Source organism: Cucurbita pepo, chromosome LG06, assembly GCF_002806865.2.
Source record: "Cucurbita pepo subsp. pepo cultivar mu-cu-16 chromosome LG06, ASM280686v2, whole genome shotgun sequence".
Taxonomy (NCBI): domain Eukaryota; kingdom Viridiplantae; phylum Streptophyta; class Magnoliopsida; order Cucurbitales; family Cucurbitaceae; genus Cucurbita; species Cucurbita pepo.
This window is the reverse complement of record NC_036643.1, coordinates 1,663,698-1,690,900: the sequence shown is the minus strand read 5'-3', so window position 1 is coordinate 1,690,900 and position 27,203 is coordinate 1,663,698. Positions and strand designations below refer to the sequence as shown.

General features: G+C 37.8%; 5 protein-coding genes across 7 annotated transcripts; 2 read left to right on the top strand and 3 right to left on the bottom strand.

Annotated features, from left to right (window-relative positions):
* The first annotated feature begins 3 nt into the window (after positions 1 to 3).
* LOC111797227 (two-component response regulator ARR12-like) lies at positions 4 to 4,200 on the top strand. Its single transcript, XM_023680177.1, has 6 exons — positions 4 to 452; positions 914 to 1,066; positions 1,258 to 1,638; positions 1,722 to 1,798; positions 1,875 to 3,131; positions 3,863 to 4,200. The coding sequence occupies exons 1-6, from the start codon at positions 323 to 325 to the stop codon at positions 3,932 to 3,934; spliced, it is 2,070 nt and encodes a 689-aa protein (XP_023535945.1). The 5' UTR covers positions 4 to 322; the 3' UTR covers positions 3,935 to 4,200.
* Positions 4,201 to 4,340: 140 nt separating this feature from the next.
* Positions 4,341 to 7,185, bottom strand: LOC111797228 (brassinosteroid-related acyltransferase 1-like). Its single transcript, XM_023680178.1, has 3 exons — positions 6,754 to 7,185; positions 5,847 to 6,287; positions 4,341 to 4,838 (listed from the first exon to the last, which is right to left on the bottom strand). The coding sequence occupies exons 1-3, from the start codon at positions 7,183 to 7,185 to the stop codon at positions 4,341 to 4,343; spliced, it is 1,371 nt and encodes a 456-aa protein (XP_023535946.1).
* Positions 7,186 to 11,192: 4,007 nt separating this feature from the next.
* On the top strand, positions 11,193 to 14,140 carry LOC111796731 (stromal cell-derived factor 2-like protein). The gene is made up of 6 exons (XM_023679475.1): positions 11,193 to 11,573; positions 12,137 to 12,277; positions 12,377 to 12,517; positions 13,452 to 13,501; positions 13,589 to 13,718; positions 13,826 to 14,140. Exons 1-6 carry the CDS (start codon positions 11,469 to 11,471, stop codon positions 13,907 to 13,909), a joined length of 651 nt encoding a protein of 216 aa, XP_023535243.1. The 5' UTR covers positions 11,193 to 11,468; the 3' UTR covers positions 13,910 to 14,140.
* Positions 14,141 to 14,839: 699 nt separating this feature from the next.
* Positions 14,840 to 19,770, bottom strand: LOC111796730 (U-box domain-containing protein 12-like). 3 transcript variants are annotated; one of them, XR_002815409.1, is made up of 4 exons: positions 19,196 to 19,770; positions 17,429 to 18,393; positions 16,202 to 16,266; positions 14,840 to 15,233 (listed from the first exon to the last, which is right to left on the bottom strand). XR_002815409.1 is itself a non-coding variant. In XM_023679474.1 (3 exons), the coding sequence occupies exons 1-2, from the start codon at positions 19,768 to 19,770 to the stop codon at positions 17,472 to 17,474; spliced, it is 1,497 nt and encodes a 498-aa protein (XP_023535242.1). In that variant the 3' UTR covers positions 14,840 to 16,266; positions 17,429 to 17,471. The 3 variants fall into 3 exon arrangements, 1 of the variants encoding a protein (XP_023535242.1); XR_002815410.1 differs by having other exon boundaries at positions 16,206 to 16,266; XM_023679474.1 differs by having other exon boundaries at positions 14,840 to 16,266.
* A 2,242-nt stretch (positions 19,771 to 22,012) lies between these two features.
* Positions 22,013 to 27,184, bottom strand: LOC111796729 (chaperone protein ClpB3, mitochondrial). The gene is made up of 10 exons (XM_023679473.1): positions 26,770 to 27,184; positions 26,111 to 26,329; positions 25,800 to 26,037; positions 25,502 to 25,697; positions 25,296 to 25,350; positions 24,956 to 25,106; positions 24,480 to 24,788; positions 24,039 to 24,304; positions 22,538 to 23,467; positions 22,013 to 22,460 (listed from the first exon to the last, which is right to left on the bottom strand). Exons 1-10 carry the CDS (start codon positions 27,052 to 27,054, stop codon positions 22,149 to 22,151), a joined length of 2,961 nt encoding a protein of 986 aa, XP_023535241.1. The 5' UTR covers positions 27,055 to 27,184; the 3' UTR covers positions 22,013 to 22,148.
* Between the last annotated feature and the right edge of the window lie 19 nt (positions 27,185 to 27,203).

Below are 27,203 nucleotides of genomic sequence, written 5' to 3'. Positions count from 1 at the left end.
TTCTTTTCGCATCCGCATCGAAAGGAGAGTGAGAGTGAGAGGTTCCATTTTCAGGGAAGCCTACAGAGACCCTCTGCTCCCAGAGCCCGCGTGCTAGTTCTTTCTCTCTCTCTCTCTCTCTCGCTTTCATCTCTGTTCGTAGATAATTTCAGATTCCAATTCTTGTTTCTCTCTCTCCTTTCCTTCACAGAGACAAATTTTGTGCAGAGATTCGTTAATTACGCAATTTTCAATCTCTTTCCCCCAATTCTATGTTTTAAACTCACTCAACTCATCAAATCCTTCCCCCAATCGAAGTTTTTGTCTGTTTGAAGTTGAAACGATGACGGTTGAGCCTAGAATCGATGATCCAAATGACCAATTTCCGATTGGAATGCGTGTTCTCGCCGTTGACGATGATCCTACTTGTCTTTTGATCTTGGAGACTTTGCTTCGTCGATGCCAGTATCATGGTATGGACTCCTCCTCTCGGTGTTTAATGTTTGTGGTTCGTGGATCTCTGTTCTGTTTGTAAAGATTTTGCCTCTCCATTTTGATTTTTGCTCTTCATTTTGTTGAGATCTTTTCTTGGATTGTCAAATTATTCGATCCGTTGACTTGATTGAATGCTTGGGAATAAGTTTGATATTGAACTTTAATTTGGAATTTCGGATTCCCTTCTTATTCCAACACACTTTTATTATGATATCCGATAATTTGATTTTCATTTATGTGTTGCTTGAGATTGGTTCTTGAATTCGGTTCTGGGATGTTCATGTCTTGGTCGCATTTATATTTGGTACATATTTTTGGAAATTTTTTTCTCAGCCAAATCAGATTGGTACATTCCATTCTGGAACTTTCCATTGGTTGGTCTATAGTTGAATGATGAACTTGTAAATTGTAAGTGTATTGTTTTCATTGGATGTTGCAGTGACTACAACTAATCAGGCTATTATGGCACTCAAGTTACTGAGAGAAAACAAGAACAAGTTTGATGTGGTTATCAGTGATGTCCACATGCCTGACATGGATGGATTTAAGCTGCTAGAGCTTGTTGGACTGGAGATGGACCTGCCTGTTATTAGTAAGTCTTTCCCCTATAATCATGCCCGGAAGCTTCAATGAAAATTTTAAGGTCTATTTTGAAGATACTCTTAGTTACTTCTCTGCAGTTTTCTTACTAAAAGTGGTCTATTATGCACTTCAAATTTAAGGTAAAACGACAGGATACTTATCTGTTGTTTGTTTCAATTTGATCTGTCAATGTGTTTTTAGTGCTCTCTGCAAATGGAGATCCCAAACTTGTTATGAAAGGAATTACTCATGGAGCGTGCGATTACTTGTTGAAACCTGTTCGCATCGAGGAGCTAAGGAACATTTGGCAGCATGTAATCAGGAGAAAGAAATTCGATCCGAAGGACCGAATGAATTCTGGCAATCAGGACAAGGTTGATTCTGAGAATGGTGAAGAAGCAGCAGATCCAAATGGGAAATTTAATAAAAAAAGGAAGGACCAGAACTATAATGATGATGATGACCAGGACTATAATGAGCAAGAGAATGACGACGCGTCGACCCAGAAGAAGCCTCGTGTTGTTTGGTCCGTGGAGCTGCATAGGAAGTTTGTCAATGCTGTTAACCAGTTGGGCATAGACAGTGAGTTCTCGTCCTCTCTCCTTCTATAGTTATGTTGATTTCTTTCCCTTATGTTCTTTCTCTGCCCATCTTTTTCGATACAGAGGCAGTGCCTAAAAAGATTTTGGATTTGATGAACGTCGAAAAGCTCACAAGAGAAAACGTAGCTAGTCATCTCCAGGTAAATGGTCTGGTGAATTGATTATCGATGTCGATCATTACTTATAGAAGCCTAATATTAGTTCTATGGTTCACAGAAATACAGGCTTTATCTAAAGAGAATCAGCTGTGTGGCAAACCAGCAAGCTAACATGGTGACTGCATTGAGCAGCGGAGATCCTTCTTATTTGAGAATCGGTTCTCTTAGCGGAATTGGGAATTTCCATTCTTTGACTGGACCTCCGCAGTTTCCGAACACTGCTTATAGATCCATCCCAACGACTGGGATGCTCGGTCGATTGAATACTCCTGCTTGTATGGGTATGCACGGCCTTTCGTCCCCAGGAACAGTTAAACTGGGTAATATGAACAATTCAAACAATGATCAATCCACATTTCAGCCAATCATGCTTTCTGGAAACCGCAGTGGGAATATTTTCCAGGGAATTCCTGAGCCATCAGAACTTGATCAACTACAACATGTTAAGCACGGGACCCATGTGGACAATCTCTCTTCTGCTTTTGATGAGAGAACAGTATTTCCTGCTTCCATTGGCCTACCAAATGCAAACATGTCTTCTGGAACTTTGAGTAATCCTCTTTTAGGATTAGCTAATGATCCCATGATTTCAGAAGTTCAGCATCATGAAGTGAATGTTGGCAGAAAATTTGGATCTCAATCTTCGATTTCGGTACTATCTTCAACTTCCGAAAGCTCACGTCCTTCGCTCGATAATCTTAGATGCACTGGTGAGAATTGGCCGAAAGCTGTTCATTCATCTCGGGTCCACTTGAATACAATTCCATCTAGCAACCTCTCGAATATTGCTACTTCCTACCATAGTCAGTTGAGAGACAATACTACCAGTGCATTGCATATAGGAAATTGTCTTTCTGACATTTCGTCTATTACTTCAATATCTACTCCGTCCCATGATTCGAGAACCGATTCTCAACGACAAGGAGCCACAACTAGCAACAGATATAATCAAATGATCTCGAAGGTTCCTATTCAAGATTGGAATGATCATAAACAGGATGCCTATTGCCACACAACTATGGCCCGTAGTTCATCAAATTCTTTGATACCAGTGAATGGTGCTGCAGAGACTTTGCCCAAGCATTTGGAAAATCAGAACACCTTCTCTGGTAGCAAGGATTTCAATGTGACTAATCAAGCAATCGTTCTTGATCATGCAATGATGGAACATGATAGATTCAAGAAATCCACAATGGAGACATCGCTCATGTTGAAACAAGGTTACCTGTACGATCATCAGCAAAAGATGCAACCCAGATTCTCTTCAAGTAACTGTGGCTCCTTGGAAGACATAGCTTGTGCCATGATGAAAGAGGTAACTTCTTTCCCTTTTGTCTTGTTAGTGTTTTTAGGCTTCATTCATTGTGAGATTCTACATCGGTTGGAGAGGGGAACGAAGCATTTTTTATAACAGTGTGGAAACCTCTCCCTAGCAGACGTCTTTTAAAACTGTGGGGCTGATGGTTATACGTAACGAGCTAAAGCGGACAATATTTGCTAGCGGTGACTTGGTCTGTTACAAATGGTATCAAAGCCAGACACTGTGCGGTGTGCCAGCGATAACGCTGAGTCCCTCAGGGAGATGTATTGTGAGATTCCACATCAGTTGGAGAGAGGAACGAAACATTCCTTATAAGGGTGTGGAAACCTGTCCCTAGTAGACGCGTTTTAAAACCGTGAAGCCGATGACAATACGTAACGGGCTAAAACGAACAATATCTGCTATCAGTGGCTTGAATTGTTACATCAAGGTTCAGTAGTGCTCTGCTGAAAAGGAGAAAGAGTGACAACTCTTTTCCTGCGTATCCTACAATTTCTTTCCCCTTATGTGATTGTATCTGATGAAGTAGGTACCATTTCCCATTTGATATGATATCTGAATATCCTAGAATTGCATGGAAGGGTATTTCCTTATCAATATTTAGTCTTTTTTTTTTTTCATTTTCGATGTTGATCAAAACTCAATACTGTCAATGTTATTTTCATCCGAGCTTCATTTATGCGAAGTATTGGCGTTCGTTACAGTAACAATATGATACTCTACAGGAACAAGATGATGGAAAATTATTGGAAGGGGACTTTGGATGTGATAATTATCCCATTGGAACATGCATGTGAAGCCCAACCTACCTGAAAAACGAATTCTCGAGTCGACAGCGAGCGTTATCTAGTTTTGCCTCAAGCAGATTTTAATGTATTTACTTCCTGCAGGTTTAGCTCTCTGACCATGTTCTTATTTAGCTTCCTACATAAGCTGTTAAGGAAGTCTCTGTTTCTCATTTTGATTCCATGACTGTTTATTTCTATTGATGTTGGCCAACAATTGTACATTGTAATTCATATGGGTAAAGATTTTGCTTCGCTATACTATAAGTGATTTGTTTCGTCTTTTGTTGACTTTCGGATCGATATCTAGTTCGGATTAGATCAGAAAAGCTCGCTCGGGCTCTCTTATTCTATGCAGAAATGACATTGTTCTTCATGGTAATGAACAAACCCTTATGCTATTCAAACTTTGTGAAGCTTACTGCATGCTAGTCAAAAAGTAGGTTGAAAAAGCATCAAGAGTTTGCGAGAGCAAAGTGACCCGAACATCGATCGCTTGGCTATCTGTGGGGTTCTGCAGAAAGTAAGCGACGTCGAGGATCGGTGGCTTCAAAGGAGATGCATAGGCGGCTTCTCCATGTAAGAACTCAATCTTATGGAATGGCATTCTGGTCCAATCTGATATGACAGTGAGCTCCTTGAGAGGAGGAAGTGTAGCTTGAGGGCCATCAAGGCCGAGTTGGTATGCATTGACATAGTCGTCGTCGACCTGAGACTTGGCGTCTCGAATCATCTCGATTATTGTTTTGTAGCTTTCTTCCTCTAATTGTTTTGCAGGTAAGGCCACAGAAGCGAGCACAAAGGAGTTGCCGCTGAAGCCTTTGGGCAGAGGAGGCTTCAGCTTGTTCCTGGCGTCCACTGCGAATTGTAAGCACACCATCTTTTCTTTGCTTACAGACAGAGCCTTGGTCCTTGCCTGTACTCACAATAATAGACATCAAAATCTCCAACCAATTTGCCTAAATTAATTCCAAATGACAACAAATCCATGCAAACACACATTAATTAACTTCAAATGATACCCTCCGCAATCAATTTGAGAATAACTTACGGTGGACAATGATTGAGGAGGAGAATGAAGCATTCTCCGTAAGGGTGTGGAAATCTCTCATTGACAGACGCGTCTTAAAAACCTTGAGGGAAAACTCAAATAGGACAATATTGACTAACAGTGAGCTTGGACTGTTATAAATGGTATCAAAACTAGACACCAAGCGATGTGCCAGCGTGGGGGTTGAGCCCCGAAGGGGATGGACACAAGGCGGTGTGCCTTGGAGCGGATTGTGAGATCCCACATCGGTTGAGGAGGAGAATGAAACACTTTTCATAAGGGTGTGAAAACCTCTCCCTAGCATAGCTGTTTTTAAAGCGTGGAGGTTGAGCCCCGAAGGGGGTGGACACAAGGCGGTGTGCCTTGGAGCGGATTGTGAGATCCCACATCGGTTGAGGAGGAGAACGAAACATTCTTCGTAAGGGTGTGAAAACCTCTACCTAGCATAGCTGTTTTAAAAACATTGAGAAGAAGCCTGAAAGGGAAAAAGTAAGACAATATTTGCTAGCGGGGGCTTGAGTTGTTATAAATGGTATCAGAACCAGACACTGGGCGATGTGCCAGCGTGGAGGCTGAGCTCCGAAGGGAGGTGGACACGAGGCAGTGTGCCAGCAAAGACGTTGGGCCCCGAAAGGGGTGGACATGAGACAGTGTGTCAGCAAGGACGCTGGGCCACGAAGGGGGTGGACATGAGACAGTATGTCAGCAAGGACGCTGAGCCTCAAAGGGGTAGATCGTGAGATCCCACGTTGGTTGAAGAAAAGAACGAAACATTTTTTATAAAAGTGTGAAAACCTTTCCGTGACAGACATGTTTTAAAAACCTTAGTTTGTAGGAACTTTCCCACTAGTTTTGAAAATAAGTTAGAAGTACCTTCCATAGATGAGCAGCAATAACATCAAATGAAGAACAAGGAAAGCCACCATTTTCCCCAAAAGCCTTCTTCTTCAACGTCTCAATCATCCCTCTGCTCACTCGAAGTGTTCTACAACCATACTCCTTTTTCTCCATTTCCTCATTCCCCATGGCACTTTGCATTATCAACTTGTACAAATGATCGATTGCCACCGCCCCCGCTCCCGACCCAGCTGCCGATCGCTTCCCCGAGCACCGATTCGGGACGCTTCCCATCAAAAGCCTCCCCCTCTCATGCACGGGCTTCTGCAACTCAACCCCATATTGCTCCTTGTCGTCCTTGAAAATGGCTGACTTTGTCGCCCATGCACTTAGAAACTCGTATGCAGCTGGTCCATCGAATAATGAATGGCTTATTCCAGTTCCAATGGAGTATCCTCCACACCCAAATCTTGTCACCTGCTTTTAATATATGAATCAAACCGTCAGTACCATATTTCAAAAATACATTACAAATTTTCACAACAGTAGGAGGATACCAGGATTTTGACCGTATGCCTGTTGAAGAATGAGCCGGCACTAACGCTTTAAAAGATATAAGAGTATTAATAAAACATTTTTTTTGTAAGATTCAAACGTATTTTTGAAACAAAATACTAACGTTTCCATTCAAAACTAACCGTAAAAATATTTTGAAACTTTTTTTTTTCCAAACTACAAAAGATTTGGTGTTTTTATTAATTTAGCCTAAATTTTTAATGCAATATTATTAAAAATAATTGGCCTTTACAGACTGTGGAATGTGTTCATTGTGTAATCCAAAGGTTGTCTCTTTGTCTCTTTGTCCCATACAATAAAATCTGACCAATAAAAACCATGTTTTTAAGGTAAAATTTAACAACAAAAAATTTAAACAGCCTCTCACCTGAGCCACAACCAAAGGGAACTCACAAAAATCCCCATCCAAAGCAGGTTTATGAACCAACTCCTCAAAGAACTCATTATAATTTGAGAGATCCCCAAGTTCTGATATCTTCACATCCGTGACCGCCTGAGCTAGAATCGCACCGCGGTTGTCACACCGGAGGTTCAGCTTGCCATCCGCCGGGTTCGGCTCCAACCGACCAGCCGCCGGGGACCAGACCGACAACGTTTCTTCTAGACCAATCTTCAGTTTGGTGAACACTGAATCAAGTGATGAGTTAGTGTAAATAGAAGAAGGATTGTAGAAGAAAATAAGGTACATATGTAAAGGACACTGCCTGTCTAAATTTGAGAGCTCCAAAAGTTTCGAGGGGTTTAAGGTTTTGGGGAAGACAGCGAGAGACTGTGTCAGAGAAACATGGGGAGTGGCCATTTATGGTGCTGTTTTATTTGAAGGGCTTTGTCTTTGTGTGTGGAGAAGAGAAGAGGAGTTTGTTGGGTAATTATAAGGAGTTTGGGGTTTCCCCTAAACTTGTAATTTAATTTGTGAATTCTTTTCATTAACTTAGGTGCTACGTTATCGTTGGTAATTAACAATTATAAAATTCTTTTTTTTATTTTTTTTTATTTTATTAATGATATCTATACACCTATTCCGAATAAATGTATATAATACGTAAAAAGTAGGTTGTATATATCAACGGCTAAGAATTCTAGGGTTTGTATAGCTTTTACTCGTCCGTTAAATACTTTTTTCGTGAGAATAGAGGGATTTGAATCTTTGATCGGTAGAGTTTAGGGTTTACGGTTACTAAATCCAATTTTGTAATAAATGTAAAAAGTAGGTTACGTATGTCAACGACCTGGAATTCTAGGGTTTGTATAGAAAGATTTGCATTTTTAATCGGTAGAATTTAGGGTTTAGGGTTAATAAATCCAACTGACAATGTAAGTTGTATACGTCAACGACTAGGAATTCTAGGGTTTATATAGCTTTTACTTATCCGTCAAATACTTTTCCGTGGGAATAGAAAGATTTGAGTATTCGATACGGAGAATTTAGGGTTTAGGGTTAATGAATCCAACTTTATAAGAATACATGTACGTAATACGTAAAACGTAGGTTTTATATGTCAACGACCAGGAATTCTAGGGTTTGTATAGTTTTTACTTATCCGTCATATACCCTTTCGTGAGAATAGAGAGATTTGAACCTTTGATAAGTAGAATTTCGAGTATAGGGTTAATAATGTCTTATTAATATCGAGCTTCGTTATCGACATGTTAACCTATAAATTGTATTCGAATCATTAAAAACACAATGCATTAGAATAATGCGGTTATAAGTTAAAGTTTAGAGACTAAATCATTAAATTTATGAAAGTTCAGGGACCAAAATGTAAACGTGCACTTTAGTACGCTGGAAAAACAGGTTGGATGGGCACATAATGCATAAAATATTGGTAGAGAAGAAAGAAAGAAAGCAGAGTGATTTTGTCTAATTGATGTCTCCAACTTTGGCAACACTTAGCCTTATATTCTGCTCTTTACCTAATGATAATAATTCCCCAATCTTTTGCTTCAATCTTCTATTGGCTCATAATGTATTGTTTTGCCTAAGATTCCACACCCTCCACTTCCCCTATTCTATGCCAAATCACTATATATAATCAACAATTTCTTGTGTTTATATGCAGCTAAGCAAGCAAATTAATGGCTTTACACATACCCATTTGGTAGATGGAAGACTAGTTTGCTCGAACTTTATGGTTTATTCGGGTGAATTATACGTAAAAAGTTCATTTTTACACACACCCACATGACAAAATGAAGATAATTCGTTGGTATTCTATAAAAAGATAAGAACTTTTGGTTTATTCCGGTGAATTATGCTTAAAAAGTTCGTTTTTACATACACCCACATGATAAAATGAAGATAATTCGTTGGTATTCTATAAAAAGATGAGAACTTTTGGTTTATTCAGGTGAATTATACGTAAAAAGTTCGTTTTTACGCACACCCACATGATAAAATGAAGAGGATTCATTGGTATTTTGGAAGAAGATGATAAGTTTTTGGTTTATTCCGGAGAATTATATGTAAAAAAAGTTCATTTTTACGCACATCCACCGACAAAATGAAGATGATTCGTTAGTATTTTCGTAGAAGATGATAACTTTTTGGCTTATTCCGATGAATTATATGTAAAAAAATGTTCATTTTTACGCACACCCATATGATCAAATGAAGATGATTTGTTGATATTTTCGAAGAAGATGAAAACTTTTAGGTTTATTCCGATGAATTATGTAAAAAAGTTCATTTTTACGGTACACCTAGATGACAAAATGAAGACAAAATGAAGACAAAATGAAGACAAAATGTGACAAAATGAAGACAAAATGTGACAAAATGAAGACAAAATGAAGATGATTCATCAAAAAAGACGATGAATAGGGTTTTTGAGGGTTGTCATCATAATTTGTTGATTAATAACAATAAGCCAAACCGACCAGACATTTGTTTAGTGGAATTAATATGAGTGGTGGAGGAGCTTTAGAAAAGGTATATCCATCTTTTGTTTTTGGGTTTGGAAACTGTCGGGAAGGCTAAGTGGAAGAGAAAGGGTGTTGCCTCCATTATACCCTAATTCTTAAAGCTTAATGCATGCATTAAACAATTAATGCCTATCTTTAGTGTAATTACTATCACATTAACCTTAATCAAACTGAATTACTCAAGTACATATTATGTACTCGAGTTTCTTAGTAAGTGTAATAGTTCAAGCCCACCACTAGTAGATATTATCTGCTTTGGTCCGTCGCGTCTATTAGAGAGAGGTTTCCACACCCTTTTAAGAAATGTTTGGAATGTTTCGTTCCCTTCTCCAACCGACGTGGGATCTCACAATCCATCTTCCTTGGGGGCCAGAGTCCTCACTAGCATATTTCCCGGTGTCTGGCTTTGATACCATTTGTAATAGTCAAAGCCTCAACATTCTAGTTGGTACACCGTTCAGTGTCTGGCTTTGATACCATTTGTAACCGCCCAAGCCTCAGGCACACCGATGAGTGTCTAGCTCTGATACCATTTGTAACAGCTCAAGCCACACTGCTCAGTGTCCGGCTCTGATACCATTTGTAACAGCCCAAGTCCTAGCGTCCATACTGGCACATTGCTTAGTGTCTGGCTCTGATAACATTTGTAATGGCTCAAGCCCACCGCTAACAGATATTGTCTGCTTTGACCCGTTACGTATCGCCATCAGCCTTACAATCTTAAAACATGTCTATTAAGCAGAGGTTTCCACACCCTGATAAGGAATGCTTCGCTCCCCTCTCCAACCGATGTGGGATCTCACAATCCACCCCCTTAAGGGCCAACGTCCTGCTGGCACACTGCTCCGTGTCTAGCTCTAATATCATTTGTAATAGCCCAAGCCATCGCTAGTAGATATTGTCCGCTTTGGCACATTACTTATCGCCGTCAGTCTCAAAGTTTTAAAACGCATCTATTAGGGAGAGGTTTTCACACCTTTATAAAAAATGTTTCATTCTCGTTTCTAATCTACGTGAGATCTCACCGTTATACATGGAAGTAATATATGTATAGTAGTTAATTGTAAATAATCGATAACGTCTGATCACGTTTGTTCTCGAGTTGAGAGATGTCCATATCAACTTCTAGATTTGTCCATATCGCACGTTTTACACTTAGTGCATTAATCGTTAGTTATAAATAAACGATCGTGTTTGTTATTGGGTTAAGCGATGCTTTGGATTGACATAATTATCCGAGTCGTACATTTGTTGGATTCAGATGTTTCTCGTTAGCTTCATAAATTCGCTCCCGCACTGAGAAAACTCTCACTCGGTTATTCTATACTCTTAGTTGGACTCGATTGATTTTTAGGGTCTCGTGCTTAACTCTCACTCGTTTGTTTTTTTTATATATATATAAATATTTTTTATTTGACAAACAAACACAAATTTAAAAAATAAAAAATAAGATTGTTATCAAATATAATTTCAATTTTTAATTTAATTTTTATAATTTTTTTAATAAATTCATTATTGATTTTTTCTAATAAAATAAAAGGTGCAAGTTTCAAATTTTTAATCCATTAAATTGGAAATACTAAATCACATAAATAAAATTAAAANATTAAAAGTAAGAAGGTACATTAATAAAAAAATTAAAATAAAAAAAAAACTTTGGATTAAAAAAATAGAGATTAAAAATTATAATTTAACACTGAACGACACGTGTTGTGTGGACCCAGTTTACCAGAGAAAGACTCCTTGCATCCAATAAAAAAGCAGCCACCTCATTGAATGACACGTGTACAGTTCGGATTAGTTCAGACTCAGTATTCTTACGTGTCATCCAAACCACGCCGAAATCCCAAATTCACTCTAATTTCCGCGACTTCATAAACAAAAAAACAAATTGGACTATTTCTTTAAATCCAATTCTCAGTTCTACCGGTAGAACTCAGAAGTGAAATCGCAAAATCGCCGTCGGGTTTTGGCGAATTCTTCCGATCAACCGTGGCTTCGTCAGGATCCTCAGGTCTGTCTCGGAGAAAACAATCGGCTTCCGCTTCTACTCCGCCGTCAGCGCCGACGAGGATCGTCTACAGAGAGAGAGTTTCGCCGTCGCATCCCGATTTGCCTTTCTGGCAGCGTAACTGGTTCATTGCCTTGCTTTTCGTTATGGCCATCGGTTTCTTCTCTCTTGCGCTTTTGCTCTTCCTCGGTCTCGATCTTCACCAGGGCTCCCCGTCGTCCGCATCTGCTGCGTCCTCCGAGGGCGTTGAGGTTTGAATCTGTTTACCTTGTTTATGTGCTTTGTTCGAGTTCGCATTTGAGCCATTCGCGCTGGATTCTCTGATATAGATAGATTATTGACGAAGAAACGATCAAATGAAATGAATTAGGTAATGTTATGATTTACGTGTGAGGAAGTGGACAGTTTTGATTTGATCCGAACTTAGGACCATAAAAGATGAAAGAAACTCACTTAAACACTGGTGGATCGTACATTGAAAATCCATTGAACTTTTCAACCTCGTATTCATTTACTGTAAAACACACGTGAAGCCATCTCTTAAGAAGATTTGAATTTTCTTTCTGGAAACTCTCTGCTTGTCTTAGAACTGATCAAATTAAACGGAATTCGAAATTATCTTATAAGCATGAAGTTGAAGGAATCTGATCAAACGCAGTTAGATAATTCGATGGAAATCGCATAATCTCTTCAATCTTGTGCATGAATCTATCTCTTAAGCAGATTTTGGTTTACTATTCAGTAATTTCATAATTGAGCAACTGAATCCTACGATTGGAATCGTGATGTTGATTGGTGTTTTTGTTGAGGACAGATTACTTATGGAACAGTTCTAAAGCTAATGCACGAGAAAACTAAATTCCGTTTGCATTCCCATGACGTGCCTTATGGTTCTGGAAGTGGGCAACAGTCGGTCACCGGGTATCCAAATGTTGATGATGCCAATAGCTACTGGGTAAATCTCTCCCCTTTTGAGTTCTTACTCTTTTCACATTTCCGTGTGGAACAAATGTTGTTATCTGGTTTGCAATTGTAATGAGTCTATCATTGGCAGATAGTAAGACCTGAACTTGGGACATCAGCGAAACAGGGCGACCCCATTAAAAGTGGGACAATTATCAGATTGCAACACATGGGAACAAGGAAATGGCTTCACAGCCACTTGCATGCATCCCCAATATCGGGAAATCTAGAGGTCATTGAATCACATTCATATTTAACAAATTTTTTTTATTGGATAATCTCATGATCATATGTCCATTGCATTGCAACACTTTGCGTTGTCTGCTGGCTGCTTTGATGTTCCTCTCGTGTTGAATTTTGTTAGTTGCTGGTGTTGACTTCATGATGATTGAAATCATAAAAAAAATTCAACTCTGCCATTGTTCAAGAGCATTCATCGAGCCAATATTGTTTGCATATAGTGGAACTTGGGATTATATTACTTAAAATTCAGTTATTAGTTACCAAAAGGAAGCTATATGGACCGTGCACATTAGTTGAGGAGGAGAACAAAATACTAGTTATAAGGGTGTGGAAACCTTCCCCTAGCATTTTAAAGCCTTGAGGGGAAGCCCGAAAGGGAAATCCCAAAGAGGACAATATATGCTAGTGGTGGATTTGGGCGGTTAGAGCATGCTTGATATTGTTTCTTATTCATTTTTTTTTTACTTGCACGAACTTTTCTAGCATATGAACTTATCCACGGAATGTTTAGTTCATTTAGATGAACATATACCAAATTTCTGGCATTCACAAACTCCAAAGATTGTGTTGGTTGAGCAATTTTATTCCGCTATTAGAAATGTTTGCCTGCGCTAGATTTCTGTTATTGAATATCTCAAATAAACCAAGTTTGGATTGTTGACCGTAATATTGTAAAAGACAATTCATTTCCTTTCTTCTTCTTACAAAACGTCAGTTCGTGCAATGAGTATCCACTGACAATTACAAAATCACCATTTCTATTAGTGGACATGAGGATTTTCTTCTGCTATTGGTGGTTAAGGGATATGAGGATTTTGCTTCCAAATTATGGCCATGGTTTCCAACTCTCCATGCTTGCTAATGATTCCTAAATCTAATTATGCTTTCTATGCTTGCTAATGATTCCAGACTCCTTGGTGCAGGTTAGTTGCTTTGGCGATGATTCGAACTCCGACACTGGTGATTACTGGAAGTGAGGAACCATTTACTTTTAAAAAATGTACAATTACGCATCTTGATTCATATGTATTAGTTGCTTCTCACCTGCAAAGTTGTACAGGCTTGTGATTGAAGGGAGCGGGAAGACATGGAAGCAAGAACAGAGGGTTCGGCTTCAGCACGTCGATACGGGTGGCTACCTACATAGTCATAACAAGAAGTACAGCCGCACAGCCGGAGGGCAGCAGGAGGTGAGAACTATGAGCAACAAATCTCAATAAACCAGAAAATGTAAACATGGTATGCTTAGTTATTTGTAAGTGACAATTTCGTAACCATTTTCTTTATACCTTGGCAGGTCTGTGGAGTCCGGGAAAAGCGAGCTGACAATGTCTGGCTGGCCGCGGAAGGTGTTTACCTCCCTGTTACGGAGTCAAAGTAGAGGTAACCGTGTATTTAACTTTCAAGATTAGGTTACTAGGTTTTTGAAATATTGATAAATTTTTAAAAAATTTTTACCGTTGAGTTGATTATTTAACTTAAGAAAACTTAAGAACGGTCGATGAAGTCACGACCTTACTTCAACAGGATCTGTTCTATAGGTTATATAAGGTTGTATAACGTTGTTCTTAAGTTTTTATAGAACGACCATAGCTACTTTTGTTTTCCCTGCAACAATATAACGTGAATCGAGGTCGTCACTAATTCCAATTACGGTAGATTTATTATTGCCACCAGTAGGACCAACCTTCATCTTAATGCACCTAGTGACCAAATGGATTGATATCATCAACATGATTATCTTCCTCCCAAGCCTCATTACAACAATAAGTTTGAGAGCCTTATCCTCTGAAAATAGAGAAAAAAAGAATAATATAAAAAAATTTAAAAGATGAAATAAATGATATTTTGGTTCTCAATGTTTCTCCATGCCCAACGAGATGTGTCAACCTCGGGATGTTTTACTCCTAATCCTACAAGGTTTCGAGATGGAGCTTAACCTGAGTCTCGGTTAAAAATGGCGATGATCTACGTTTCACATGACACACGATTCTATGAATAGTTTCATTCAAGATTGTGATGGAAGACATAGCTTCACATGACACACGATTCTATGAATAGTTTCATTCAAGATTGTGATGGAAGACATAGCTTACGATCAACGGCTTTGATCATGTCACTAGAAAAAAGGACAAAATTTAATATTATTTGAAAAAAGTTTTCAATGGCAAAATTTACCTTGGAAATGAATTCTAATTTTTTATTTACTTCATTTCATTTATCTTTTAAATGATTCTTTTTTTTAACTAGTATTTCACTTATTCTTTAAGTTTGTAGCGTTTACTGATTTTGCCATAACCCCCTCTTAAGATTCACCAATTCTTTTGAGTTTTATTCTTGCAAATGTACTCTCCAAATAGGACACTTAAAGCGTTAGCTACAATAATGCACGACCATTGCTGAGCAATCTAGACTCTTTCGGGAGCAGAGAATAAAACGTCAAAGAAGAAAAGAAAAATAAAATCCTAAAGCGAAGCAAAATATGAGCGTGGTGGTGGTGTGAGAAAATATACATGGTCTTACAATGAAGGTATAGTCAACCATTTTTCATCAAAACTACTTTAACTTTAGAGATATACCCCAACTTCTCATATTATTGCAAATCCCATCTACTTTTGACTTCAACACCAAGAAATTCCAGTGTGCGAGTAAAATATATACTCAAGCCTTTGGGAAAAGCCTGCACTTCATTATGTGCTGAAGACCTGTAATAGCTAAAGTTATAAGGAAAAGAAAGAATGAAGCTTTTTCGCAGACCAACTTTAAATATGTTGGCAGTTGTAGGCTTCAAATTCAATAAAAACAGCCCCTCATTGCATTAAAAGAAGCACTGTTTTAATAATACTACATTTGCAGTATCCATGTTCTCTCCTCAGCCCGCACAATAATTTACAAACCAAACTGCATCTTATTTTATTTCATTTTTGGATTGTAGAGACTGAAAATTGAACTATCATCATGCTTTGGGAGGCTAATAGTGAACGAAAATGATTTTGGGACAATTTCAATCTGTTCCTAATGATTTTGAAGTTTTGATTGATAGACATGCTTTGTAGAGATGGATATGGGCTCTACTTATAGATACTTAATGCCATAAAAAAAGCAACAAAAGAAAGATCAGTCAACAGAAGCCTTAAAAGCAGTAGAGAGTAGGAAATGGAAGAGCATTGAATTACAAAATACATGGCAGTCCGCAGGTGAAGTAAATTTAAAGCCATAAATGCCTTCATCTACCTCGTGGAGTGAGCTCAGTTCTTTCTTTATAGTGTTCTTTATAGTGTTGTGGAAACCACTTTCTAGCACACGTTTTCCATGAAGAGAAACCCGAAGGAAAAATCTAAAAAGGATAATATCTGTTAACGGTAGATTTAAGCCGTTAAAGTTTAGTCCCTAAACTTTTAAAATTGGACGAAAACTTTTGTATTTTTGTATTCAGTGTTGAATAGAACAAAGTGAGTCAATAATATACTATAGATTTCACCAACCCTAATCTTTAAAGTCAACATCATGTTCACTCTCTAGTCAATCAGAAATAAAATCGAGGGTTTAGCTCAGATACCTATTCAAACACTTCAAAATTAGAAGCTAAATCAATACAACCCTAAACTTTACATACTTAAAAGTTATAATTTAACCATATATTCAAATATAAACAGAGCAGAAGAAGACAAACCCACGTTGATGCGGTTAATTGCAAGAAGTAAAGTCTATCCATTGCAGTTTTAGAGATCCAAAGAACTGCAGAGAGTAAAATATTAGAGAGCCACATGTTATGAAATCATAAAAGTAAAAGATTCGGAGACAAGAATCGGCAGTGAGGCAGTCACAGTTTGAACAACGCCTTCCAATTTCAAAGAGGAACACACTAAAATAGAACAATATCTTTCTCTGGTTTCCTTCTTTCTAGGAGGAAAAAGGAAAAGAAAAAGATGACCGACAGTGTTTGAGACAGAAATATGTGGCGTGTAAATATTAAATTCTATAGGGTCCTGCATCAGAGACAAAGGGTACCAGTAATTTATTACAATACTTGGATCTCGAAGCCTTCCATTATTTTCTATCACTAACTCATCCACAGAGGTTTCCAGATCCTATGGTACGAACTACTGCTGATTCGACTGTGGGATTTCGTGGATCCCATTACTTTTGGTTATCAAATCTTGTTCTTCACTTGGATTTTGGATTTCATAATCTAAAAGATTTTTCTTTTTAACTTCACAATTGTCCCGTGGAGAATCGAACATCGACTTTCGGGAGGGCAAATGGTAACTATCAATTGAATTATGCTTGGCTTTAGGTGACTTTAAGATTTTTGTTTTTTAGGTGGCTTTACGTGAGATCCCACATTCGTTGAAGAGGGAAACGAATCATGAGGCTAATAGTGATACGTAACAAGCCAAAGCGGACAACAGGGTTTGAGTTGTTACAACGATATAAGAGCTCAACACTGGGCGGTGTGCCAGCGAGGACACGGGCTCCCCAATGGGATGGATTGTGAGATCCCACATTGGTTGGAAAGGGGAACGAACATTCTTCGTAGGGGTGTGGAAACCTCTCCCTAGCAGACGCGGTTTAAAACTGTGAAGTTAACGCAATACATAACATATTAAAACAGACAATATCTGTTAGGGGTGGCTAAGATTGTGCTAGTGGTGACTTGGATTGTTACACATTAAGTTATCTATAAGGGTTAAAAGAGACTCAATTGAAATAGAGGGATTAAATTGCAAAAATACAATAGGAACTAACATATATTTGACCCAATCTACCAAACAAATCTTTAATATATTTGTAATATTTTAACTTTATGATAAACAATAAAGGCCAATTGATCAACCACCAAGGTTAAAGAAAAAAATCAAGATACACAATATAGATGGATTTATGAAGGGAGACTAACTTGAGAATCTTCAATAACACCACGACTCCCTGTAGTTGAGCATTCAAAATGGCAAGCTCTTTGAAGTGGAGCTTGACGTGAGCGACTTGAAATGATCAGAAGGCACAAAATCCTGAGGCAAATTGGCTCTCTTCACAATTCTCCTCATGTTGTTTTGCAAACTCTGCCGCACCAATTGCTTCACAGCCTTCTTCTCTTCACTCACCAAATCATCCAATCCTTCCAAACCTTCAGCAGAACCTAGAATTGGATTAGTAAAAGAAGATGAAGAGGAACCACAAATTGGAGCAGAAGAATTTCCCCCAAAATGATCAGGGATTTGTTTTCCTTTATCAACCCTCAAACACTCCAAAATCCTAGAGGCCCTCTTCTGAGCCAATGTACTGCCCAAAAGAGTTAGTTCCAACAAAGCTGATGAAATCCCAGCTTCAATCATTGCCTGTTTATCACGGTAAGATTTGTGCGCCATAACCATCAAAATGTAGGATGCTTTCTCTTGACTGCCAGGAGAATCAGCCCAATTCAAGACATCAATCAGTATTGGAAATGAATTAGGGAAAGTGCTTATGGCCTTTCGACCTTCTGGGGTTGATACCACATTGCTTAGAATTGAGAGGGCTCTTTCACTTACTTCCATGTCTCCCAACGCGTTTAGAAGAAATGGGATCAACTTAGTTTCTAAGATAAATGGAACATTTGAGGGGAAAATAGAGAGGTTATAAAGCGCACGTAGAGCGTCTTGCTTGACTTGTGAACTACTTTTATGATCTGGGTCGTGTAAGTTCTTTACCAAGAATGGAATTGCACCCGATGACCCAATTACCAGTTTGTTGGTATCTAATGCACTCAAGCCGAGGAAATTCGCAACGATGGCTTCTGAAACAGATGGATTTGGGGAATTATCAGATTCGATCAACTTAAGCATTTTGTGTACAGTACCCGCTTTAACAATGGCCGCCTTGTTCCTGAAAACAGAGTGAAAAATTAACCAAAATCCGAAGAACTAATAACTCCGGAAATAAATATATCAATCAATGCACGTAAATTGGACAGAAAAAAAGGGATCATCATGTGGCAAGAATAAAAATTTCTAGACGGACCAAAATAGGGATCTCTAAAATGATAGTCACAGGTTGAAATTTTCGTTTTAGTTCAATGCACAAATTTACATATGAAGTTCAAGCAGGGTGAGTAATATTATAATTTTTATTTTTATAATTGTAACCCATTTTTAATCGTTGCTGTATCTTCCCATTATTTCTGGTAGCGAAAAGGAATTAGAATAGTGAGTAAATAAAAGAGGACCCAACTACCCAATGCCTTCAGGACATTTCATATAATTTCACCATCCTTCCTTTTCATTTTTTCTGTCTCGTTTTGAGAGGGAGGGAGGGGTTGGAAGTGTGGTGAGGTAGAGACAAAACAAGGACATAGACATATCAATCACTGGAAAAAAGAGCACAATGGAATCAGAAATTAATAGAACTTGGAATTGGAATAGAAAGCAATAAAACAAAAAAAAAAAAATCGGTGCAACAACAANAAAAAAAAAAAAAAAAAAAAAAAAAAAAAAAAAAAAAAAAAAAGGAAAACGGGAGGATCACAAACCTAACGCAAAATGAAGAACAAATAGAGATTACGAAAAAAACAACTGATACCAAAAAATGCGAATTAAGTAATAAACCATGTCAAGAACAAGCAAACAGAGAGAACAGAAAGCAAGAAAAAACAATTCATAGTCGAAGGATTGGAAGGAAAAAAACCTACAAATCGTTTCCAATTCCAAGATTGAGCAATGCATAGAGCGAGGCGATCTTAGATTCATCGTCTTCCAAATCAAGCATTTCAACTAGCGGCGGAATGGCTCCCAGCATTGCGAGCATTCCTCTCGCTTCTGCATCCTCTTTTGCAAGCAACCTTACTCGACTCGCAGCCGTTCTCCTCTCCGCCAAATTTTCATCCTGCAATTTTTTCACTACGCATTTGAACTCTTCCAGCACCTCCTCCTTCTTCTTTGACTCCGGCTCCGCTTCCGGCGACGACTCCAGTCTAAGAAGATCGAATAGCTTCTCCGACTTGGCATTGGACCGTTTCGGTCTCACTTCCTCCTGTTCCTTCACAATCTCGGACATCGACCTAATCGCCGAGGAAACAGTACCATCGCCGTCGTGGTGATAGCGATAGCGTGAACTTCCACCACAACTTACAGCATCAAAAAATTTCCTACGGAATGAAGCAGTGGAGAAGGAAGTACAGAGACGGAAATGGCCGGCGGCGGCAGTGGAAGTGGAGACTCGGTCAAAAACTACAGATCCAACGTCGTTTCTTTGACACTTAGCCATATCGGAAACTGCAAACGGCTTTGGAAACTAAATTGCAGGGAAAAGAACAGCACGAGGAATCTCCGGTGCAAGAAGAAGAAAATGGCGATTCATCATTGATTCGATTTCGCTCTGTTCTTCAATCTCTTGGAAAAGGAAGTTTTCGTTTAGTTTCACAGAGCTTCACACTACAAACTCAAAAGCAGAGCGAGTGTTTAAGTTTAGCGGCAAAAACGATGGCTTACTTTCCACTCTACCCTTCTTTATATTCAATTATTTTTATAATTATTATTCAATTTTTTATATACTTTATATTTAAAAAAAATCAATTTCATTTAAAATTTTAAAATCGGCCAACATTTTCATATTTTTAAACTAATTTAATTTCTTTTTATTTTCTGACTATTTATTACAAAAATGTTTAATAAATATTTAAATTTTCAATTTTGTCAAACTTTAAAAAAACTTTACTAATTTTTTAAAACTTTTATTTTTATTTTATGTAATAATTCAATTAGTTTTTATAAATTTTTTAAAACACAAATTTAATAATATAAAATTTTATTATATACTAATTTTGCTAACATATTCAATAAAAATCGTTTTAAAACTATGTAATAAGTTTAATTAATTTTTAAATTTTTAATTTTGTGTTTAATAAACTTTTAAAAAATTAATAATTTAAAATATTGGAAAAAAACACGATTAAAATTTTCTTTCTATAACCTTAAATAATTATTTTTAGTAATTTTTTATTAAAATATTATATTATTATTATTATTATTTATAAGATGTTCACATCTGAATTTTTTCTAAATACAAAATTGTAATAAATATTAAACACGATTGAAAAATAATTTAAACCCATACTTATAAATATTAATGTGACTCCCATTCCTCAATAGTATACTGCTTGGCTGCGGGATGTGACAACGCCCAATGCTATTCTTTCATTTAGACCAAAGTATTTGACTTTGCTAAATGAATTATTTAATTTACTTTATAAATAGCTTATTAGGTTCGTATTTCATTACATAACTCTATTCGATAGAAACTCTAACCAATTTCCATAATGTCTCTCTGATGTCCCACATTAGTTGAAGAGGAGAACAAACCACCATTTATATGAGGGTGTGGTTTGGTGTGGAAACCTTCTCCTAGTAGATGCATTTTAAAACCTCAAGGGAAAGTCCTAAAGGACAATATCTACTAGCGGTGGATCTGGGTCGTTACAGTCTCCCTTTTTCATTTCCTTAATTTAACAACATTGTAAATAAAGATATTGAATTTGAACAAACAGTTACAAAATACCTCGTTCATTTCAAAAGACGCCCAAGTAATAGAAGAGTACATGAAAGGATTTAGACCACATCTAAATGAAGTGATTAGGAAGATATGATGGTTAAAAAATACTTAAAGAAATTGTAAGATCCTATAGGAGTGTGAAAACCTCCCCCTAACAGACATGTTATAAATCTGTAAGGCTGATGACGATACATAACAAATTAAAACAAACAATATCTGCTAACGATGAGTTACTATCTATATCAACATATATATCTTTCTTTTTCGTGGTTGTATCATAAAACCTTTAAAATTAAACCAGCTTGACATGTAGTAATTTTACTTCTAAGTATGAAAAGTGAAAGTAATCTTACTTTTGAGAGATTACGAGATTAACGAACAAGATGTCAGCAAAGTATGTAAAGTTGGTCAAATTTTGCGTCGGTGTGTTGCCAGCACCAACCACAATAAGACAGTTTCCCACCAAACTTTCATAAAATATCTGAAAGCAAAGGACAATGTGGCCATCCGTCCCTAGCAAAGGACACTCATATCAACGTCTGGTTGTTGATTGCCTGCATTTTGCTGCTCAAGAATCATACACTAAATCTTATTTAAACTAACGAATAAAATGATACCCAAAGAGGGATTCATTTCATGTACCTTACACAGTCTTTGATCATAACAATTCACAATTGTTTGCCAAAATGGATGGATTTCATGGTTGATATGTTCTTGAGAAGCAACCATTCATGTTTTGGTGCGGAAATGACGATCATAGACATATTATTCAAGACAACGGAGACGGTTTTTACATTACTCTCTAGACGTTCTCAATACCGAACTCTTTTTCGCATGACTGACTTACTTCACTATCACATCTAGTAAGATATCATTAGCGGAGACGAGAGATCAAGTGAGAAACATATGGTTACTAGCTTAATGTCGGTATTGACGTTTATTTTTTACGACCCAAAAATTTCAAAATTCTGAGCTCCAAACATATTATTTTCATTCACACAAAATCATTATTGCAATTTCTAAACAGTTTCTTATAATATAAAGAAATCAACAAAAACCAAACTATCACCTACATACATAGTTTGTACCTGAAATCAGTCGTGGGCAACCATAGCCTCCGAGTTAGAATCGCTATCTATCTTCTTGATGCACAGTCTCTTTTGGGGAGGCAAGTCCTTGGCAAACGACGATCTATCGACGTCGAGAATGATCGAGTCATCTTCTTGAAAGTCGCCTCTCAAAACTAGCATTGCAATCTCGTTTTCTACTAGTTGTTGTATTACTCTCTTAACTGGCCTTGCTCCATAATTGGGGTCAAATCCCAACGTCCCTAAAAGCTCAAGAGCTTCTTTGGTATAATGGAGATTAATGTTCTTCTGTTTAAGTCTATCACGTAACCGTTCGATCTGAAACACGAACACAAAAACCATACGCTAAAACTAAATCTAACTCGACGTAACAAAAACCAAAGTGTAGAAATTACCTGTATCTCAACAATCTTGCATATTTGGGTGGCATCCAAAGGCTGGAAGACGATATATTCATCTATACGGTTCATAAATTCAGGTCGAAAAGTTTGCCTTGCCAATCCTATAACTTGTTTTTTCATCAAGTCATAGACTGCATCTTTACTATCTGTTGTATTACTAAGAGTTTCAAGGATGTAGTGAGAACCAATATTCGACGTCATTATCATGACGCAGTTCGTGAAACTAACGGTTCGGCCCTGAGAATCAGTTATTCTTCCATCATCCAGCAATTGAAGCAAAATGTTGAAGACGTCATGATGTGCCTTTTCAATCTCATCAAAAAGTACCACAGAGTAGGGTCTTCGGCGAATAACTTCAGTCAACTGACCGCCTTCTTCGTACCCGACGTAGCCAGGTGGTGCCCCTACCAAACGAGAAACTGCATGTTTCTCCATGTATTCACTCATATCAATCCTAACAAGAGCATTTTCAGTGTTGAAAAGATATCCAGCCAAAGCTTTTGCAAGCTCGGTTTTTCCGACACCAGTCGGACCCATAAACATGAAGCTGGCTATGGGTCGGTTGGGGTCGGAGAGTCCTGCTCTCGAACGTCGAATGGCATCTGCAACTGATTTTACTGCAATATCTTGACCAACTATCCTTTGATGGAGGACTTGTTCAAGTGAAACCAGTTTATCTCTTTCGGATTGTTGGAGGTTGGCCAATGGTATGCCAGTCCATTTGCTTACAATCTCTGCAATATCAAGATCTGTGACCTCCTCACGAAGCAAAGAAATTCCGGACTTTCGAAAGTCTTGAAGATTGTTTTCAGCCTCTTCTAATTGGCGGTTAAGGGATATTAGAGTTCCATACTTGAGCTCAGCAGCACGATTCAAATCAAATTCTCTTTCAGCTGCTTCCATCTCAAGGTTAACTCTATCAATCTACCAATGAAAAAAGACACCGTTGGAACTGACCATAATTTTCTAAATTAAAAACAATTGGTTAGAAATCACGGATATGATATTGTCCACTTTGAAAATAAGCTCTCGTGGCTTTGCTTTGGGCTTCCCCAAAAGGCCTCATACAAATGGAGATGTATTCTTTACTTATAAACCCACGATCATTCCCTAAATAGTCAATGTGGGACTTCCTCCCAACAATCCTCCCCTCGACCAAAGTACACCATAGAGCCTCCCCTGAGGCCTATGTAGTCCTTGAACAGCCTCCCCTTAATCAAGACTCGTCTCCTTTCTCTAGAGCCCTCGAACAAAGTACAACCTTTGTTCGATACTTTAGTCTCTTTTGACTACACCTTCAAGGCTCACAACTTCTTTGTTCAATATTTGAGGATTCTATTGACATAACTAAGTTAAGGGCATGACTCTGATAAATTAGCCAATGTGAGACTCTCTCCCAACAATCCTCGACACAATAAGGTCATTGAAACTTAGGAGGGATTAGAAAAGAACTTGGTATGGAAATGCACATCAAATTTAAGTAATTTAAAACTACCTCTTCCTTGATCGATCGTATACGAGTCATGAAAGACTTCTCTCGATCCCATTGTTCAGTCAATTCTTTCTGCTTTTGTTTAAGTGAGCTCAGATCTTGCTCTAATTTGCTTAACCTTTCTTTGCTGGCTTTATCCGTGTCGTTTTTTAAGGAGAGCTTCTCCATCTCCAACTTCAAGACCGCTCTATCAATCTCGTCCAACTCGGTAGGCTTAGAAGTAATCTCCATCTTCAACTTTGCAGCAGCTTCATCAACAAGATCAATGGCTGCAAAGAAAATTGACCTTCATGAACTCAAGGGAACAGCGCAAGAATTTTAACTATCTTTCTAGTAAATTGTGTATCCTAATTTAAAAAGCAATCAAACCATCCATAAAAAAATATGAAGGCTTTGGTTGGTTTTTCGTTCATAAACCAAACTTAGTGTTAAAATTTTAGTAACCTTTGTCAGGCAAAAACCGTTCAGTGATGTATCTGTCTGCTAGAACTGCTGCTGAAACAAGTGCACTATCAGATATCTTTACACCATGATGTAGCTCATATCGCTCACGTAACCCTCGAAGAATAGAGATCGTATCTTCAACAGATGGTTGGCCACAAAACACTTGTTGAAATCTACGTTCAAGCGCAGCATCTTTCTCAATGTATTTTCTATACTCCTTCAATGTAGTTGCACCGATGCATCGTAGTTCGCCGCGACCAAGCATCGGTTTCAAGAGGTTGCCAGCATCCATTGCACCACCAGTAGCTCCTGCATGAAAATCATTAGCCAACTATGAGAATTCAAGATCTGACCATCGACATCACAACGACAGCTTCATAAACACAATAATGAGATATATAAAGGACAATCATAAATAGATTGGTCAAATGTATCAGAAAAGAAATGCTTGAAGTTCAATAGAAACAAGAAAAAACCTGCACCAACAACTGTATGAATCTCATCTATGAACAAGATAATTTGCCCATTTGAAGCAGTGACTTCCTTTAGCACAGCCTTCAATCTTTCCTCGAAATCCCCACGGTATTTCGCACCAGCAACCAGTGAACCCATGTCCAGAGATATCAACTACAAATGCAATCAAAAGAAAAATAAATAATGAAGCGACATCTAAAGTACATCAGTTATTCTATACTCGAGCACAATTGGCCCCGAGAGAACTTCGAGCAGCCATAGTGAGACATGGAGCACAAACTTTATAGAAAATTTATATGAATAGAATTAAACATGAGTTCTAATATTGGTTAAATAAGTAACCTTTCTATTCAACAATGGTTCTGGAACATCACCGCGCACAATTCGTTGAGCTAATCTGCAAGAAGAAGAATTCAATTACCATATCAATAAACCAACTCAAAACACAGGTTTCTTGAGATGCAAAACAATGAAATCGCCTATTTAATATGGAGCAGGAAATTCGCCAGACAATAGCCTAAAATAAATCCAATAAGGCAGTAACATACCCTTCAGCGATCGCAGTTTTTCCAACACCGGGCTCACCAATGATCACGGGATTGTTTTTTGTTCTCCTTGATAGAATTTGAATGCATCGTCGTATTTCATCATCTCTACCTATAACGGGATCGAGCTTACCGCGTCTAGCAAATTCAGTTAAGTCAGTCCCATACTTGTCAAGAGCCTCAAATTTTCCTTCAGGATCTTTGTTCAAAAGAAAAGATAAAGATACAATTAAATGAAAAGAATGAACAAACAAATAGAACGCGAAATATGTGACAAACGACGTTCAACTTGAATTTTTACTTTGATCGGTCACCCTCTGATTTCCACGAACAGCCTGAACAGCATCCTTCAAATCTTTTTCACTTAGTTGCAAATTCTTAAACAGTTGCTGCCCAAATCTCTTATCTGAATGGAAGGCTAACACAAAATGTTCCACAGATAGAAAATCGTCTCCCATTTCTTTTTTATATTTTCGAGCATTGTCAAGGATCAAACCAAGATGTGTGCCTATTATTGGACCACTAGTTTCGCCCATTACCTGTTATAAGATACATGATTATGAATTGTTTTTTAACTTAGAAAATAGGTACATCTGTATAATCTAGATGTACCTTTGGTTGTTGAGATATAAAATCAACTGTAGCCTGCAAAACTGACGAATTGTCGAGTCCGGCCTTCGAAAATATTCTTCTTGCCAAACCATCCTTCTGTTCAAGAAGAGCTTTCATTAAATGCTCACTCTCCACAACTTGTTGCTTATTCATCCGTGCAGTATCAACTGCACCAACTATGCCTTCCCATGCCATCTCAGTGAAATCTGTCGGATTTATCTGCTTAAAAAGAACATTCATCAACTGTTAATACATTGACATTTTCTAATTGATCATAAAAATGGATGGAAAAAAAAAAGAGTTCCCTACTAGATTTCAAGTATCTCTCATGAATGATTTCCTCGTCAAAACGGAAACATTTTGAATTGACAGTGATTTCCATTTTTCAATTTTCAAAACTTCGATTAAGTTTGAAAACACTCCTAAACTAGATAATCGAACAAAGAAATCAATGAGCGAAGTTGAAGGTGTGTTGATTTGCTCTCTTTGTGTATAAAATTTTGCGATACTTACAGCAACAGAAAAGCTAAAACAGACTAGAAAGAGATTGATTTACAAATAAACAAGCAGATAGATAGGTGGATGATAAACAATTAATTAGGTATCTTATTTTTTTCACTTTCAATCAATGCCGAAATTCAAAAATCGCAAAATCAAACCTGAGAGGAAGCTGTAGCAGAGTAATTAGAAGGAGGCGTAGAGTGGAAATTTCGAGTGAAAATCGTAGCCAAATACTTGGCCGACGCCATGGCACCACCATTAACTTGTCTGGAGCAGAAAAAATTGTGCACAGAAAAGGGAGCAAAGGAGTTACCGACGAGAGAAGATGAACAACGCCAAGACGCAGGCCAACGAGAGGAAACCGAGGGAGAACAAGAAATCCTGTACGCTTTAGCAGTTGCTAAAGCCGATGAGGTGAGCTTGGAAACTCTTCTAGTAGCCATTGTTACGATCAAAGCGAAGAAATTGTTCCGATTAAAGAGGAGCAGGAGAGAAAGAGGGCGGGACAAGATGATATACGGATATGAACCATTAGAATGAAATTTTTAGAAGCTTCCCGTGCTTCTTGAAACTTCCAACTCACGGAATTAAA